General features: G+C 42.2%; 1 protein-coding gene across 1 annotated transcript; it reads right to left on the minus strand.

The window, feature by feature from the left end:
* Positions 1-7,031: 7,031 nt before the first annotated feature.
* FERD3L (Fer3 like bHLH transcription factor) lies at positions 7,032-9,750 on the minus strand. The gene has a single exon (XM_005303209.4). The coding sequence runs from the start codon at positions 9,215-9,217 to the stop codon at positions 8,720-8,722; it is 498 nt and encodes a 165-aa protein (XP_005303266.1). The 5' UTR covers positions 9,218-9,750; the 3' UTR covers positions 7,032-8,719.
* Positions 9,751-20,009: the final 10,259 nt, after the last annotated feature.

A 20,009-nucleotide genomic window follows, 5' to 3' on the forward strand; every position in this document is an offset into this window, starting at 1 on the left:
GCAATGCTGCCTTCAAGATATCTGAGAAGACTTGGAAATTAAAAACAAACTCAAACATAGGATAAAATTAATTCAGTGCTTCACTTAGTACAACAAAAGAAGACCTCCGAAAACTATTGTTTTAACTGTCTCGCAGTCATGCTATTCTTTTTCTCTTTTCCCAGCCTGTTATTCACCCTCCTCCAACTTCTCTTGGATTTAATTATTCTCATTGTAAAGTTGAAGGATACTGTGGAATCACTTCATTAATGCTATTCATAAATGTTCTAACACATCTTTGAAAATGGGGATTTAAAGGTTTCTCAACTTTTCTGTATATTCAATGAATATCTGATCTGTTATTATGGCTCTTTACTTTTTTCTTTTGTATATATAATTACAATAATCTTCTTAAGCCAAGCAGTGTAAACTATTTATACATCGAAGGACTCCAAGTGTTCCAGGGAATAGTCCTGACTCCTAGATCTCACATTAGGATCTCTGAATCATCTTAAAGATACTTAAAAACATATGTATTCTGCAGTTCCATTAGCTACACAGATCAGTTATATACATTAGTCTAAAGATGTCCCTTGTAACTTAGGTGGCCAAGACTGGGTCCAAATGCGCCTCAAAAACATAACCTATGAAGTACTTCAGCATTTGGATAATTCCAGCCATTTGGGGCCAACACCCACTTCTCTTTGGAACTCCATTTCCCTGCCTGAAAGCAGACAACAGATGGATCTCTGCATTTTGGAAGATGTCAGATTTCTGGCAGATTGTCAGCTAAATGAAGGGGCTGATTTCAGATCAAGACTTGTTTGGCTTATTGGGGGGGGGGGGCGGCGGGGAAATGGAGTTACATAGTGTGGGCTGAATGGCAGAATGTGGGCACTAGTGCCAGTTTTCACAGAAATCGGACCCCTGTTGCAACATGAGATCTCATGCATTATTGCTGGATTTAGCTCTAAGGGGTTTCATGTTTATTTAAAAAGATTTATTTTAATTAATGTTAGTCACCCTTCAAGGGCTCTATGCGCCCCTCTGCTGACAGTATAAAGAGGAGTGAAGCAGTGAAGAAAAAAATTCCAAGAGCTTCTAGCCCTGGAAGCAGGGAGACTATGCTATATGATTCCCCTGAGCTCACAGAAGTCCCTTCTTCCCCCTCCCCGTAAATATTGTCTGGCCAAGGTTCTGTTTCACTGTGTTGGGTTGTGGGTGAGGAGGTGGTGCTTGGGAGCAACTACTCAGGATGGAATGTTCCATTTCAAATTATTCCAGGTCACTAGTTCTAGGAGCCATGTGGCCATTGGCTCTTCCCCACCCTACACATACCTCTATGCCTGCTCCATCCCTGATCTCCAGAGGAGGTAGAAGTGTTAGTTAATGTAGTTCATTAGGGCAAGGTAAAATACATGCTAGCATTCCATCCACTCTGGACATGTTTGTTAATTGAACAGCAAATGTTGGGAATGGTGACAGTGAGTGAAGAAGAAATGATAACCTTTAACCCAGTGGAGCAAAAGTATCTAGGATTTATTGCTCCTGCTGACTAGATTACACAGAATCTTTGTTGTGCAAGGCAGAAATGTATATCAGATGCGGTATGCACAGATTCTTAGCCCAACACTTTCCAGTGCGTTTGCACACTTCAGCATTTGCTTGACTTACACACATGCACTGGGCATATCACACACACATACAGAAGTGTACAAGCGCAGTTGCATGCATACATTTGGGCCTGAGTGTAGAAGGGTGTTCATTATTTGGAATAAAGACCAACATTTTCTAAAGTGCCCAATTTGGGACTCCTTAAGGGGTCCTGATTTTCAAGTAGTGCTGAGAACTCATCCTCTGAAAATCAGGACCTTTGTAAGGTGTCTCAAGCTGGGCATGCAAAAACGGAGGTTGCCCAAAATCACTGGTCACCTTTGAAAATTTTGGCTAATTTTTTTTATCCAATGAGAAAGAATCATCTGCAATATTAGGGATGAATCAGAATTGTTGAAGAAGCTCTGGTGGGGCTTGGCTTCAAGATTTTGAGACTATATATTATATTACACTCATCATTAAGAAGAAATGTTATCTCCCTTTTCCTCTGACCTATGAAATTTCAGATGTAAAAAATAAAGCAATTAACAAAGTGAAGGATGCTGCAGCAAGTAACATGTAGTAGAAAAAATATATATCAAAGTTTGGATCATCAACTCCTGATCAGTGCATGGAAAAGGACCTTCTACACATAGATCTCCCCCTTGCCATGTATAAGTCTGTGAAAGGTCATCTGCCTTCACAGCATGAGTCCCCACCTTTGGGGTCCTGGGTCCATGCAGGGTTAGGGGGAAGAGACTAGGTGGGCCAGAAAAGGGAGTGGACACACATTGTCTCCTTCTGGCCCCAAGAGCTGAGGTGAGAAAAGTGATACAGCATGAAGCTCTACTCTATTTTCTGTGGAGTTCTGGAAGGAGGAGAATATGCAGGTGACAGAACTGGTGCAGAGGCATGAATGGCCCTGGCCTCCCATGGTTTTCTGAGAACCATCCATCCTCAGATCATTCAGATTTGTCATTAACTCCCCTGGCCTACTCCATGATAGTGAGGCTCAAGCTCCTGCAATGGGGAGGAATTCCATGAAAGGCTCTTTGTAGAAATTTCCTCCTCCTAAATGCTATGCCATGGGAGGAGATGATCCGAATGCCAGAAGGTTACAGTTAAAGCACCAAAACCATTAAAATGTATGTAAACAATTCTAAGTTAAGATAATATACATAAACATTTGGATACCTTTACAGTTCATATGTTCTCTTACAAGTATATATATATGTGAAAATTAACATTATACACCCCAAGACTAAGGGTTATTATAGGATCACCCCCTTAACTTTGAATTCTTTGGTTAAGTCCATGGGAATTTCAAATGGCCAAGGATTGCTGGACTGGACTCTCACTATTCTTACCACCAGTGGAGCAACAGTGGAAAATTTTGGAGGATAATAGCCTGCTATAGACCAGACCTGAGTGTCACCTCTGAAATTAGGGGAGAAAAAGGTGAGAAACAAAATTCTTTGTAAAGAGGTTCAGACAAATTTTAAATTCATAGGTTATTCAGATGAATCACATTCTAAGGTCTATCATGTTAACACAAAGACCTACCTGAGGAATTTTTATCAACCAGGTCTATATTCCATTACGGACTACATCCTACAGTTCTTAAACAGACAAAGTCTTGAAGGCAATCTCAATTGAATTCTTGATCCCATTGAAGTCACTGGTAGTTTTACCTGGGCATACTGTTAGAGTTGTTGTAAATTGTAGAGGCTGTTTGGGATCAGTCTGTTCTTTTGCATCAAGGCCTAAATGAGAATGCTCTAGATGTAGCAGTTCTTTAAAAAGTTTTGTGTAGAAGTGTTAACAACTTTTTCAGCCTACCCAACAGCCTTTGCAACGGTTATGGTGTATGCATAATAGCAAAAGCTTGGTTTGCCCTATTAGATCACAACTGTCCTTCTCGAAAGATGATGGTACAAGTGCCAAAGCAGTTACAATGGCCTGATCTACACTACAGACTTATATAGGTATAACTATATTGCTGAGGGGTGTGAAAAATCCACACCCCTGAGAGACGTAGTTATACTGAGATAGCCCCCAATGTAGACAATGCTATGTTGAGAACTTCTCCCGTCAACATAGCTCCTATTTCTCGGGGAGGTGGATTCACTACAGTGATGGGAGAAGCTCTCCAGTGATCGGCATAGTAGCATCTTCACTAAAGCGCTACAGCGGTGCAGCTGCACCAGTACAGCTGTGACGCTATAGTGTTGTACATGAAGACAAGCCCCATGCGTCATGCTGAAATGTCACGAGTAGCTAAAAAGTCCTATTCTCGAGCGGCAGTCTGTGTCACCGATGGTGCAGGCATAACGCGCAGGGCTAGAATATGAAACTGGTGCTCTTGAGGCCTGCTACACTTTCATTATATTGGATCACTAATATCAATGCATAGAAAAAAATACTTATGAAAACTGGCCCTACAAATGCACAGCAGTCACCCTTTAAACCTCATTATCTCAGCTATTTGCAATTTAAAAAAAAAAATCAAAGGGTTCATGTTCATATTAAGGAGCAAAATGGCTGCAGAGAAAATCAACTTAAGAAACACAGCTGATCTGAAGTTAAAGAAGTACCAAAAAAAAAAAAAAAGTCTAAGCCCCCATCCCACATATTCTTAGTACCCCTGTGACTTTAAAACCTAATTTCTTTTAAAGTTTGTAAAAGGAAAAACAAAAAAAGAGTTGTTGGGCTAAGTCCTCACTTATCAAGTTTCATCCTGGAGGGAATTTTTATAGCTGAGTTATAAACCCTCCACACTAGTGTGTTTATAATGGAAATGCTGACAAATGTGATAATAAACACCAATCATGGGGCCTTAGTAGCTAGTCAGAATGTGGATGCAGGAGTTTTCAATGCTATCATAATATTTTGTTCTGTTTCCAGCACTAATTTGCTTAAATCTGCTTTCAGGTTGGGTAGTTGTAAAACAAAATCAGCCTGAATATAGATTGTAAAGTCTTTTGATTATTTTTCCTTCTCTTGGAAAGCTTGGTAATGTCTTTCAAATATGATTTCATTTAGACTTATTTTTTGGTTTACATGTCTGAATACTAAGAGTAACCCGATAGCTATGAAGGAACTCAGCTTTATACCAAAAGGCAGCCTTCAGTGAGCAAAGAGAACATAAACAAACCCGCTTCAGAGCAAGATCTAAAAATGGTATTTGTTCAAACAGCTCTAAGACTTTAAAAACCCCATTATTATCTTTTCCCAGGAGTAATTGACACCGTCAGTTTTTCTTTTTAATGCGGTGATAAAGGCATGATCCTTTAGGAGAACCAATCGCTGTGATTAGTTTGTGCATTGGAGGCTGCTGGGGCTTGTGCATTGGTGGTTGCTGTGTTTTGGAAACCTTTAAATATACTGGGTAAAATCCTACCCCCATTGAAGTCAATAGGAGTTTAGCCATTTACTTCAATAGGGCCAGGATTTCACTGGATCCCATTCTGATCCCAGATATACCAGATTTATACTACTCCATTTACTTTAGTGGTGTTACCCCTGAATCAGACCAGGGTAAGTGAGATGAGAATCAGACCCATTGTACATTTGATTGCAATGAAAGGGGATTATACTGCAGCTGGAAACTTGCCCAATATGGTTCCAAAATGTGTTTACATGCCTGGCACACCATGGCCCCAGTATTGCAACTGGATCCACAGGGGCAGATGGATGGGCCCATGTGAAATCCCACTGTCTTTAGTGGAGTCCCACATGTGTGAAGGGGTCTGCCTGAACAGATCTAGTTACCATTGTTGATGGGAGCCCAAGAGAGCATTGCACTAAGGATAACATTGCATCAGATCATGCTCCTTTTTTATAAAGTCATCCAAGTCAGTGATAAATCAATTGAAGCAAGCAAAACCAGACACTTGCACTTGATAGTTGGTTTGTAGGAAGACATTTGTCAGCTCCTCCCCTCATGTAAATCAATACAGAACTGGAGTAGCTCCTTTGAAGGCAATAGTGCTATAGCAATTTACACCAGTGGAGGTCCTTGACATTTGCCCTGCGCAGTTTATACATTTTCTCCTCTGGCATAAACTGCAGTGGCATTTTTTTCTTCAAAATCAATGATTCAAACAGGAATTTCACTATAGCTCTGACTTACCATTGTCAAATTTCCAGTGAATTCTTTAATAATAATTAATTATAGAGGATCAGGATTTTGGGTCATACATAAATAATAAAACACAGACATTGCTTTCTGCCTTTTCCTAATTGTTAACACAAGTATGAAAACAATTTGGATCTTGAAATGTTCCAATGTTTTGTTATTAAGCCAAAAAGAGAAAACCAATAATTTTTGAATTATCTGACACAGACATGTTTACATTTTGAAGCTCTTAACTTAAAATAAGATGGGTTATAGAGACCTAATTTTATCCAATGACACAGAAATGAACACTCATAAAGAGATACACAGCCTTTCTATGGAAAGCACAGTTATATACAGATTATAATATAGAGTAGTTTTAAAAACGAAAATCTAATTGCACACTCCATTGTCTATAAAGAACCCGTCTTCATCTTGATTCTTTATACAGTGGTAACAACAATATACATCTGGACCATTTGTTGATTTGAGAGTTTTAATCTTCACTTCTAGTTAAATTTTTCATTTTTAGCAGAATATATTCTAATACAGGAAGCACCCCAGTTTTATAGTGAGGTTTGGACTGTATTAGCCAGCCCGCCGTCTATTAGAAAAGACATTCCAACAACTCAGAAAGCAGATATATTGCAAACCAATTGATATCTGAATCAGGAAGGTCAGCACAGATAAGGAATAAGCATTTGGCAATGCAAATGTTAATAGCAATATTAATAGTAAATAATAAACATAATGAGAAAGAGCAATAACAATCCTTAAGGGAGTTAACAAAACCATGGACTATAAATCATAGATACTTGGGCCAGATTCTGATCTCGGTTATACTGGCAAAAAAATAGAGACACTCTTTTGATTGGCACTGTTGCAGATTTATACCACTTAATTCAAAGGGAGTTCTGTCACTGACTTCAGTGAGTGCACACTCAGGCCCTAAACTGTTTATTAAGATGCTTTTGATGTATGGTCGGGGTAAATAAACCTGTTTTATTTATCTCACTGGAGAAGAAGTAACACCATATCAATTGAAGGAAAACCATGAGAAAGGAAGGTGAGAGGGAGCAGGAACACTAGAATGTATGTGGAGATAGATAGATAGATAGATAGATAGATAGATAGATAGATTTAGATTACAGGTATTTGGAATTTTCTGAATTGCAACATTCTGAATTTTTAAAAATTGGGGGAAAATGAAATGAAAAAAAAAATGATTTTTTTCTGTTTTCAAATCACCTTTATGGATAGCCAATTTTAAAAAAAACTTTTCAAAATCTCAAATTTATTTTTAGATTAGTCAAATTTTCATTCCCTTCCCCCCCCCCCCCAAATTCGCCCACCCTCCTTTCCCCAGACCAGTCGCAATTCCTAATAATAGACTAGGCAGATTCCTAGATTCCAAGGCCAGAAGGGACCATTGTGATCATCTAGTCTGACCTCCTGCATAACTCAGGTCATAGAACTTCCCCAAAATAATTCCCACAACAGAGTTTTTAAAAACACATCCAGGCTTGATGTAAAAACGGCCAGGGGTGACTAATCTCTGTCAGTTTCCCCATTGCTTTGGAAGAGGAGCTGGAACGCACATAAGGCGCGAGACTCAGGCCAGAACTGAGCTCAGAAAGCAACCAGGAGCCCCTGCAGAGAACTCAGTTTGCAGGGCAAAGCTATTGCTGGGGAAAGCAGCCCCGAGCAAAGGGGGGAGCAGGAGCGGAGGCAGCTGGGAGGAGAGGGGGCTTTTCCCCTTCACTGCTCATCTCCTTCCTCGCCGCTGGCTCTTGCCACTGGCCCCGGGCACATGGGAGCGGGTGACCCCGGCGGCGCTCTCAGATAATGCCAAAATAATTAAACTCGCCCTTCGCCTGGCCTGTAGGAAGCGTCCGCCCGCCCCCACCTGCAGTCGGAGAGACGGCAGCGAGCGGGCTAGCGAAAGCCAATTAGCCTGGGCTGGGCCGAGGGGACACAATGGAGGAAGCGCCGAGGTTTCTAGGGGCGCCCGGAGGCGAACGGAGCCAGGCCGACCGGCTCGGCAGCCGAGCCAGAGAGGGAGGGATCAGAGATCCCTCCAGGATCCCTCCGGCCTGCCTCGCTCGCTGTCTGCCGGGCCGGCTCCTTCATTGCAGCGCCTCAGCAGCGGTTAGCCCCGGGGAAGCCCACGGAGGCCGGCTGCTTGACGCCAGCCGGGGATCGGGCCCAGGGCCGTGTGTTTCCCTGCTCACACGGAGCAGTGATTGCTCCGAGCGCACGGTTTTCCGGGAGCCGTTCTCCCCTCTCACCCAGGCTCATCTCCCTCCCACCCCCCGCCCCCTTTTCTCATTCATTCATTCGGGGACTTTCCAACATCGCCTGGCCGCGGCTGGACTCCCTCCCACACCTAACCCTAGCCCCGTCCTTTCCCAGCACTCCTTTCCCAAGAAACTTTGTTGGACTTGCTGGAAGACCCCGTGCCAATTCCCAGCTCTGTTCAAATGATCCATTCTACGCTTTAGGTGTCGTGTGATGCATTAGATTGACTTTTCCGGCTAGCAGAAAAGAGTAAGGACTTTTGAAAGGCAAACCCCGCTAACATGAATGTATTCAATAGGCGGCATGTGTGGAAAGCATTTACTCCTCGTCATGTAAGGCAGGGATGCCTCCCAGGAAAATCCCGTTGAAAGCCACCAGGTCTATGTCAGCGGGGAAGCCTCAGACCTTTCCCCAAAGGCAGCAGGTGGCAACGTTTTAAGTAAAAATAAACAAACAAAAATCACCACTTTTTTTCTTGCCAAAAGTCCCATTAGATATCAATGAATGTACAGATGGTGACGCTTTCCTCCCTGCCCCGCCCTCCCGGAGTGCCCCTTGATTTGATCTTATCCCATCATCCCCTGAATCCTCTACGTGACCCCAGACACTAGCCAGAGAGCCAGGAGCACTGCCTGTGCTAAACTGCGTCCCCGACCTTTCTCTTCCGCCTGCCCGGGCTGGGATGCTGTCCGCCTCCATCCCTGGATGGAGAAGCCCTGCGTCCTCGGCTCTCTAGCTCGCCTCCTTCTTGTTGCAGCTGTCCAAGAGTTCAGTCATAAAGGAGATGTAGACTATGGCCAGGCGTAAGGTTTCTATCCTGGACAGCCGCTTCTCGTAGGCGAAGGTGGGCACCTTCTTCCTCAGCTGATCAAACGCTTCGTTGAGGTTGAACATCCTCTTCCTCTCCCGTATGTTGGCAGCCTGGCGCTGGGCATAGGTGATGACTCGCTTTCTCTTGGGTCTGTCCAGCAGAGACGTGCCCCTCATTCTCTCCTCCTCCTCCTCCTCCTCTTCTTCCTCGGGGTCTCCATCATCAAAGGGGGCCAGAGGCAGCCCCCTGGCCATGCCCTCTCGGAGAGCCAGGGCTCTCTCCCCAAACGGAGGTCCGGAGGAGAAATCGTACAGGTCCAGGCTGGGCACCCCTCGAGGGTGGCACTCAGGAGACCCCAGGGAGAGATCGGCCACGAAGTCCAGCACCGAGGCGCCCACCGGCCCTTCCTGATACGCCATTTGCTGGGCTCGGCTGGATATTTCATCGATTCTCCCAGGGCGTGTGCGGGCTGGGAAGAGGCTGATATCTCACTTCACAGAGGGCTTGGCTGGTACCATCCCCAGCCGAACGGCGCGAGGGCATTAATATTTATAACCCAACAGATAACCGGATTAGCGGCACCAAAGAGGAAGGCTATGAAATGTTTCCCCTCGATGCTGATGAGAGGAGACAGGCAGCCCCTCGGGGACGCGTGGATGTTCCAATGAGAGAGGTTCCCCAGGGCTTCAATCCTGTCACAGCGATCAGGGCCAGTTCCTTCTTGGCAACCGTCCCTAGCTCTTACCTGCTGCGCGCTTTTGTCTCTTCTGACACCCCCGCAACCAAACGATTTTCAGACTCTTTCAGGCCCGAGCGGCCAAGATTGTTCTCCCCTGGGGTCGTTTCCCTGCTCGCTGCACGGATCTCTGTACCTTGCGACCGTGCCTGACAATTGATGTCAGACAAGTGCATGTAGGCTTTTAATGATGTCCTGAAGAGGGGACCTGCATGCAAAGGGTCACCGGGGGAATGTTTACCCTGTATCCCAGTGCAAGGAGAGCTGAATGACAGGACCTCCATTAGCCTAAGCAAGCATTGTAGGGGACCCCATATTGCATTCCCAGTAGTAACTGTTGGAATCGGCTCTCCCCCACCCCCCACTAGAGTTCAAACATCTATCCAGCGGGGCAGTAAAACACTGGCCTGTAAATCTCGTGTTGTTTCAGCCAGTCTCAAAGCACTTGATCTGAAACTCTTTCTTCCTGCACTTGAGAAGAATGTAGGCTTTTATCCCAATCAACGCCTGGGCATATTCGAAGCCAGCTAAAGTCACGCAATGAGAACAATACGATTTTTTATCAGAATCCTGCTGACTACCTTGTCGAGCTAGCATTTTTAGGGGGCAGGAGGGTTGTATTTTGCAGTTCAGACACCACCTACTGTATTTAGATATGCACACTAGCCCTAGGGGTATCATGATTGGCCAGACCCACCACTCTTTAATTGGAATTGCATCTCTTTATCGATTTCCTGCTTGCATCGTTTGTACACGGGGTATCTTTTGGCCTTGACTGGACTTTATTTTTGAAAAGCAAACGTATCGGTATTTTCTTTAATCCTTATCATGCATCATCAGCACACCACGTCCGCTTTGGGGCTATTTAGCCTTTAATTTTTGTGCGGGGATTTCAAACCCCATCACTCCTCCACTCAAAAAACCCCACAAAAAACCAACCAACCAAACAAACAAAAAAACACAAATCCCGAAAAACAAAGAAAACAAACAAAAAACATCCGAGAAAATCCTTCCTGTTTGGCTACAGGACTGCAAACATTTCCAATCGATGACAAAGCTCTCCTCCCATTTCCAACACACTGAGCAGCTGTGCAAACCAAATATCTTTTTCTGCGAAAGGGAACTATGTCCCCTACATGACTCTCCCACTCTTCCTTACATTTTTTTTATATGAAGCAATCCAGGGCTTCCAAAGAAAAGTGGAAAGAGCTACTCCGCACAGTTAGATGTGATCAGGAGAGAATAGAGGAGTCTGGTACATCACCTGGTTTGGGACACCATCCTGAAGGTAAACCGACAAGGGGAGAGGTACATTGGACAGCTCCCGGAACTCAGGAGCGTTCATGAGCGACGCAACAGGTAAGCAACATTTCTGCAAGTACTCACTGTCTGAGTGCCAATTAGTATGAAATAAGGCAAAATACGCCATTTTCAAATCAATTAGTGCATTGGCTTTTTTATCCTGCCCTTTTACTCACAAATCAAAGTGCACCTCTCTTTGTCATCTTATTACACCCACTATTATTAGTAGTCCCAGTGTTATTTCAATTGTTTAATGGCTTTTTGTGCATTTAAATTACTAACTAAATATCTAATAATAATAAAAACAGAAATAACACAGAGATCCAGATCATTCTTACTAATGTGGTTTACATTAAAAAAGGAGAGAGCGTACCACGACAGTGTGGTTATTTATTGTGCATATGTTTAAGTAAACATTTGCTGTAAACCAAGATAATCACAGAGCACTATGGAAACTGTAACACAAGAAGTTGAAGAGTTCAAATTGTTCAGGATTGTCCGAAGAGCGGAAGATGAGCAATTAAATGCATAGGGCGATTTATCTGAAAAGGAACTAAACATGCTCATTTTCATTTTACATAGTTTCAAATTTGTTTTGTTTAAAGATATACAGGTAAAAATTAGTTTAAAGTTGTTTGGGAAGGGGGATAGCTGACAACAAATTATTTCCATTGCAAAGTTCCTTACCAGTGATATATTTACGTTAGAAAATGAAACAAACCGGGATGGGGATTGGAAATCTTCAACTATATACATATTCTCAACATTTCCACTGATGTATGAAGCTAAAATAGATCGGAAGACGTATCAGATGATTAGCCTAGGCTCCTCAAATACTGATGAATGTTCTTGGAGGTTTTTGTTGGTTTCTAATCCAAATTTTGAATTAAAAATTTTAGGAGACAAAACACAGAGCAAAGCAAGCAAGAAAGCAACCAAAACCTTATGATTGCACCACAATGGGAATAGAATACAGTAACATACACAGGGAAAGATTGTTACAGAGTCCACCTGCTATTAAGGTTTGAATAAAAACATAGTATTCTGATTGGACAAATAAGAAGTTCTAATGGAAAAGGTACATGGCTATAATCCAAGGGGATCGTGTTATCAAATTCTGTTCAGCTGTAAGGTTGTTTTTAGCTCTTTCCCAGGAACATAAGCTAAAATATTATTTTTCTTCTTATTTCAAAGGAGTATAAAGTAAATTCAGTGAGCTATCATTTCAGACATATTTTAACACATTTTGAATGCATCAGATTGTAACAGGTTGAGAAAAATGGAGGGGATGAAATATATATATCTCCATGCAAAACTTTTGTATAGCGATTTTCCAATTCAGCTGAAATAATGTAGGGGGAGGAAGATACTTTTCTCTAAGAAGCTGCTTTGAAACCTTCCCAGAACAGCTCTGTGGTTGATTTAGATTATTATGTTCTATGTTTGTTTTAACCAGACAGAAAGTAATTGCTCAGTGATCATTTAAATTATTACTCTGATCCTTATATTTTGTCAGTGCTTCACATTAATTTTTGAACCTCAGCTTGTGTGTGTCAACGGTTGGTTTTTTTTTCAGTCACACATACCACATAGTTTAAAAACAACATCTAGCACTTGTAGACAGTTTACATCTTCAAAGAGCTGTGTAAACATTTAGTTATTCACATATCTTTAAAAGCACCTACCCCACAGGTCCAGGTGCTTGTATGAATCATTGAAAATATGCATGATTAAGGATTAAAACCCACAAAACAATGGCTTGCCTGACCAACCCATCCCAACCTACAAAAAAAAAAAAAGAAAAAAAAAAAAAAGCTTCCTAACAAAATAAGAACAGCTTACTCACTCAAATAGCAAATCTGGTGTCTCTTGAACCAAAATAAATGGGGTGGATGAGTTCTAGAGCTCAAGGCACTGGTTCAGAAATACCCCTGCTGCCTGCCTCTTAAACCAGGGTGCTGACAATCAGCCATTTTGCTGATCACAACTGGCACAGTGTGGCACCAGGAGGTGTCATTCAGAGAGCCAGGTGCCAAGATTATGGGATTTATAGATATAAACCAACACCTTCAGTTCTACCTGGAAACTAATTGCAAGTCAGTGTTGATCCCAAAGTTCTGATGTAACCTGCCCTCTCTGTGAAATGCTATTTAATAGACAGGCAGCTGCATTCTGCACTAACTTAAGTTTCTGAAGGTAATACTGCACAGAATGCATTACAACAGTCTAATCTTAAAGTGACAAAGACATGGATAAATGTAGGTAGAGCTGCATCCAAAGAAAAGGCCCCACCCTTCTTCCTAAACTCACATGGCTACACTTGATCCAAGAGCTGCCAAAGGTCTTACACAACTCTCAATCCGTGACCCCGAATATCAAATGGCAGGAGCGCTTTTGGAATCTGGGAGGGCTGATGTAGTCTCCACTAGATATTCCAGTTGCTTTCTCCAACATTACCTCTGTCTTGTCGATGGTTGTTTAACATTACAGTAGTACTCATGAACCCTATCAAGAATTGAGGCCCCATTGTGCTGGGTGATGTACAAATAAACAAGACAGCCCTCTATTCCAGAGAGTCTGTAGTTCACATGTCAGACAGAATGCAACAAATGGACAGAACAGCCAGGCAGGGTGGGTGTGGGTTAGAGATTGCAATAAAATGATGAATAGAGTTTAGCAGAACTCTCAGCTCGTCACGTGCCTTACAAATGGCAGATGGGAGTGATTTGTAGGGATCACCACAGAGTAGGCATTAAGATGTAAATGAGGATAGAAGGTGGCTTCACAGATTTTGACAGAACCTTTCTTGTGCATAGAGGGCAGCATGGAGAAAATCAGGTGATTGGGGCTGGCATTCCTGGAAGAGTGAAGGGGAGGGCTGATGTCTTAATAAGTTAGTAGATCCGATAGATAGGGGATGGCTAAATGGAGAAGGATCATAAAGGCAAAGACAAAGCGCTTGTGTTTGATCCAGTGGTGGAGTGGAAGCCAAGAGTGACCAAAAGCTGCAGGTGATGTGGGCAGAGCAGTGAGTCAGGAAGATGATCCTAGTAGCAGTGCTTTGAATGGATTTGAAAGAGACAGTGTAGCTGGCATAAAGGGGATTACAGAAATCAAGATGCCAGATGGTGGAGGCCCTTTGCAATCTGGAGAGCCAGAAAAGACCTTTGAAATGTTATGGAAATAGAAGCACACAAGCTAGAGAGACAGCCTAGAGATTGGGTTCTAGTGAGAGAGCTGAGTTGTCTGGGGTGGGCCTCAAGCAACTAGCCCTCTGCAAGCTCCTGCCACACACCAAGTGAGTTGCTTGACTACACCAGCTGGGGAAGACAAAATAGAGACACAGAGCTGGGAGTTTGTATGTAAGCATTACTCTTATTGAAAGAAATAAAAGCAACCATTCCAGAGTTTTTGTTGAACTGGATTGATTGGAACTTGGAATCTGTAAGAGACCTCTTGAAATCCCAAGATTCAGATTAGCTTTCTGCAAAAGCTTGACCCTAACATGCAGTATACATTCCTTGTGTTGATGACATATCTTTTCAGCACCATCTGTTTTCAGAGTTAGTGAATTATTGGAGTTGCAGCCCAGGAGACAAATTCTGATCTCTGCCTAAATCCAGAATAACTTCATTGAAGTTAAAGAAGTTAACACTCTTACTGACGTCAGAGTCTGGTCTCTGAGACCATTTTAGGCACTGATCCCACAATCCTGACTGTGTGGATGGACCACCACATCCCTGTGTGATGTCAGTAGGACTCTATAAGGGTATAGGCATCTGCTTGAACAGATCAGATTGCAGGATCGGGAGTTTCCTGAGAAATGTGACATTCACTACAATGCAGCTCCCTGACTTAGGAAACCAGGGGCAAAATGTGCATTCTGGGTAAAAGAAATTAAAGCAGAGCATTCTGCCAGTAATGTTCAATTCATTTTTATTTACAATTCTATTACACAACATTTGAAAGGTTTTAAGAAAATGCTTGTAGATATTTCCCCAGAAGGGACTGAACGACCAAGAATGAAAGTCAAAAGTTCAGTTTGGGGTAAATCATAGACAAATTAAATGTATAGCTGAGGTTGGGGTGTGATGTGATTCATCGTGTGTGCACAGTTTTATGAATGACACTTTATTCTTTAGTCCGTAACCTGGGGCTGGGGGAAATGAGAACAGGGCATGTATTATTGAATTTCCTGGCTTTTTATCAGGTTGTGTGAAAACTGTAATGTAATTTAAACATAGCTTCATTCATCTTGATTTCTCTATATTGTAATTTGTGGAAACTGAAATGTAATATAAACATATATTGTTTACCTAGGAGAATGGAATGTTTTTTCTCCATGTCATTATTATAATCATTAATTTTATTATTATATAAATGACTATTTCTTTATAGGTTTTTTCTCTCCTCACCATTGAAAGAATGTGAGAGTAATGCCAGACTGAAAGCTCTGGAGACTGAAGTCCTTTGTTTCTCTACTAACAGATCAGGTACAGCATAAATACTGGTAGAACAAGATTCACCAACCAACCCTATCACTGTGCCTTAACCTTGATCTGGTAGGACCATCTCTAGGCTGAATGGGTAACTGCCTTAATTTCTGGACTTTCTACGGAGACTGTCCTTGCACAGTTATAATGTTATTGTTTTGGTGTGATATGGAGACTTGTCCACTGAGAACTGGAGGGAGGAGACCACAAGCTTGTTTATTATAAGGCACAGATCATCCATCACATGACATTTACTTTCTGCCACTAACAAAGTAGGCTGGGATTTGAACTGATTTGACACAAAGATTCTGTCTCCTTTGCAAAACCACTGAGGCAGCCAGTTGTCTCATTCACCATTGTTTTTTGATACCCTCTTAGAAGTTTGGAAATATTTTTTCCATGCCCATCTTGCTTTTTTCCCTCCTGCAATAAAATAATAGTAGGAAAACTTAACACTTTCCATCTTTAAAGCAGTGTGCAGACGTTAACTAATTATTACTTACTCTTAAAAAATGCCGGGAGGTAGGTAGATAAACACATATCTTCATGTATCAGAGGGGTAGCTGTGTTAGCCTGAATCTGTAAAAAGCAACAGAGGGTCCTGTGGCACCTTTGAGACTAACAGAAGTATTGGGAGCATAAGCTTTCGTGGGTAAGAACCTCACTTCTTCAGATGCAAGCCCTTGCATCTGAAGAAGTGAGGTTCTTACCCACGAAAGCTTGCATCTGAAGAAGTGAGGTTCTTACCCACGAAAGCTTATGCTCCCAATACTTCTGTTAGTCTCAAAGGTGCCACAGGACCCTCTGTTGCTTTTTACATATCTTCATCTTACTGATGGGAGGCTCAGACATGGAGAGGTTAGGGATCCTACAACCTTACACATTTGAATAATCCTTGCCCAAGGTCACATAGCAAGTTAGTATCAGAGCAATAATTAGAATCAGAGGGTTTGATTGTCCCATCAATTGTGCATGTGCAATTCCTAATGACGTAGATGTTCAGTCCACTAAATCACAGTAACCACCTCAGAGTGGAGTTTTCCTTGTGCTTTGAATGGAGCAGAAACTGACATCTGTTATTGGTTGACATCCCATTTGGCTTAGTCACCACCTCACCGTCCCAAACAATCTATGCACAACAGAACCATCAGCAATTTTCACCCTGCTTTGGGAATAGTATTAGCTTTTTGAACCGTCAGCAGCAGAGGATCACCATAACACTGTTTTTTGTAGGGCCTACAAAACAAGAGACTGTTTATGTTTTGGTGTTTTTATTTCTTCACAATGGACCGGTAGACTTGTTTTTTCAAAGAAAAATATTTCATATAAGGAGAACCTTTATAATTAATTTGTAGCAATCAGGATAGCTCAAATTCTCTGCCTAAACCTTGAAAGCACCCCTTGAAACATATATATATAACCCCCTGCCCAAAATCCCACCCCCAAAATAACCTATGCTAAAAGAATATAATTAAGATTGTAAAGTCAAGCACTCAACACCACGGAATGCCAGAATTAAGGATACCTGTGCAACCTTAACTTGGTCCCCTGGTGCATACACATTATGATATAGTCTTTAATTACATGATCACATACTGTTTTTCCCACCAGACCATGCCTCATTCCAGTGCACAGAATGGACAGTGCTCATTTAATGAGCAGCTATTCAATATTTTGTTGTATCCTCTTTGCTCAGTGTGTGGACCCATTTATTGCACACTATTCAAATACTGCTCTGAAGACAGAATTATTAATTTTCTAGTGGCACTCATCACTATAGCTTCTGAGTACTTCACAAATATTAATTACTGGTAATTTATTTTCACAACACGCCTCTGAGATGGAGGGGTGTTATTATCCTCATTTTACAGATGGGGAACTGAGGCTTCAAGAGATTGTCAAAAGTATCCACTAATTTTGGGTGCTCAATCTGACACATCTAGGACTTGACTTTTCAAAGTACTTAGAAGCACTTTATATGTTTAATGCACAACTCCCATTAACTTCAATTATAGCTGTGAGCGATCTGCACTTCTGGAAATCAAAGCCCAATGCCTCAAGTCAGGCACCCAGAAAATGAGGAACACACAATTAGTGACCACCTGTGAAAACTGACTTGCCCAGTGTCAATAAGAACTCTGTGGCAGTGGCAGGGCCAGGGCCAGGAACAGACTTGGGGAGGGATAGCTTAGTGGTTTGAGCATTAGCCTGCTAAACCCAGCAGTGAGAGTTCAATCCTTGAGGGGGCCACTTAGGGATCTGGGGCAAAATCAGTACTTGGTCCTGCTAGTGAAAGCAGGGGACTAGACTCAATGACCTTTCAGGGTCCTTTCCAGTTCTATGAGATAGGTATATCTCCATATATTATATTATTAATCTAATTCTCCAGGGCAGCATTCAATAACCTTAACCCTGAGATTGTTCTTTCTCTCCCTATATATCCCCTGCTTCATTCACTACATACTTTCCAGCTTCTGCATCAAATAAGGCAGGGATCCTATAGACAATGGCCTCTTTCACCACACAGCCCTGATTCATTCCCAGAACAAATTCATCCTGTGCACTGAATCAAGCAAGGACCTTGTGGAAAAAGTAGTATGTGATCATGTAATTAAAGACAGTATCATAATGCATATGTACAAAGGAGAAGGGGGACTGAATTAAGGTTACACAAGCCACCTTAATTATGGTGTTTCTTAACTTTTGAATATTTAACTTTGCAACATTAATAAGGTCTTTTAATATAGTTGTGTGTGTGCAATTTCCTAGGTTTTTAAAAAGCAAACTAGCCCCCCACCCCGAAGTTCCATTATGTGACATCAGATTGACACCCACACGGGTCATCAACAGGAGCCTTTAGATCCACTACACAGACCTCTGCCACATGAGGTAATGAAGTAAATTATAGTAATAGTAGGTTGTTATCCTCTAAGTGGACCAGCACTAGAGGGGGATGGGACACTTTGCCAGTGAGCTTCACAAGCATTTATTGACAGCACACGAATGGCGAGACTCGACTCAGAAATCTTGGGTTCCATTCTGAGGTCTGGAGGGGACTGTGTTCTAGTGGGCAGGGTCTTCTACTCATTCCCTCCAAGCTTGCCTCCTTCTGTCCTGCCCCCCCCCCAACTTCTCCCTGTCTCAATCCTGCCTCTTCCCCATGCATGGCCCTTCATCCCAGGCCCATTCACTTCACCTCGCTAGTCCTAGTCTCCACTCCTCAGACTTCTCATTCCAGTCCCAGTATCTTTGTCCACAATCCTAGTCTCACCACCCCTGCAGAGTCCCTGTCTGGAGCAAGGGCATCGGAACCTCATATCCCAGGTGGATGCTCTGACCATTGGGATATACATTTATTCTCAATGGCCTAATGCATTTTTTTTTATATGGTGGAACAGCTTCAACAGGAGAGTTTAAGAGCAACCTATCACAGACTATCCCATAGCCCAGTGGTTAGGGCAGTCTTCTGAGAGGGGGAGAAACTAAGCTTTTCTCTACATCAGACAGAGGGGGGAATCTAACCCAGGTCTCCCATATCCCAGGTGAATGCTTTAATCAATGGGCTAAAACTTATAAGAGGAGGCACCACTACCTCTTCCTTTGGTGTTTTTTGCAAGGAACTGCTTAGTTGCCTAATTTCAGGAGAGGGTTCACAGCTAGGAACCCCAAGCAAAGATAGGCACCTCCCTCCATCCTGGATTTAGGTGATTAAGTCCCTTTGAGGGGTGGAGCTATTGGCTTGCTTAACCAGCTCCCTGCTCAGTGTGCTGGCTTTTGTAGCTCCCATTCTTAGGTGCCTAATTGTCCCCAGGTGTTATATGGAGAACCTCAGCGCCTAACATGGGGTTGTGGATTTCACTATATGGCTAGACACCTAGAAGTTAGGTATTGCAATGCTCAGCCTTACAGTGCCTAAGTCCCTTTATGGATTTAGCCCCCAGCTCTTGGAGTCACGTGAATACATGGGAATCTCAGCTTTCTTTTTGTTAAAGTAAGTTTCTAGCCCTCATTACTGCATAGAAAAGCTGGAAAATGTTATCCAAGTGTACCCTACAGACTCAGAAACCGATGATAAATGACAAGAACCCGCAAATGTATTTTTTAAAAAAAATCTAATGATCTTTAAGCCAACTGCACAATTTTGAGGGGCCTGACTGACTCATAATATTTGACTGGTTTGGGTTGGCAATACGGAAATAACCATGGAAACATAGTCAATCTTGTATGTATGTAATCACATGCTTCCGGTAATACATTCAGGTTGGACTGCAGTCACCAACATTTAAGAAGTATATTATTTTTTGTACTGGATTTATCTTTTATCAAATAATCATGACTTTCTGACTTTGTAGTTTTCTAAATGTTTGACTAATCAATGCTACATTTGTATGATCGTTAGTCTCCACAGGCCCCATCCAAAGCCTTGGGGAATCTTTTCCACTGACTTCAATGGACTTTTGGATTAGATCCTAAATACTAATATATTCTGATTATACAAATATTTTGTCTGTAAGGTTAAAAGGTACTTAGCAGGAGTTGAGTGTAATAGCTGGGGAAAGCACAGCAAACAGGTTTTAGGTATATGTCAATATTTTACAATACGTTTTTAAATAAAATGTGCTTAATATATCTGGATTAGCCAAGAAAAGCCATTTTCTTGATAAAGAATATAAATTGAAA

The sequence above is a fragment of the Chrysemys picta genome, chromosome 2 (genome assembly GCF_011386835.1).
Source record: "Chrysemys picta bellii isolate R12L10 chromosome 2, ASM1138683v2, whole genome shotgun sequence".
NCBI classification, from domain to species: Eukaryota; Metazoa; Chordata; order Testudines; family Emydidae; genus Chrysemys; species Chrysemys picta.

Excerpts from the sequence above, each read along its gene's own strand:
- FERD3L (XM_005303209.4), bottom strand. The coding sequence starts at position 9,217 with ATGGCGTATCAGGAAGGGCCGGTGGGCGCCTCGGTGCTGGACTTCGTG.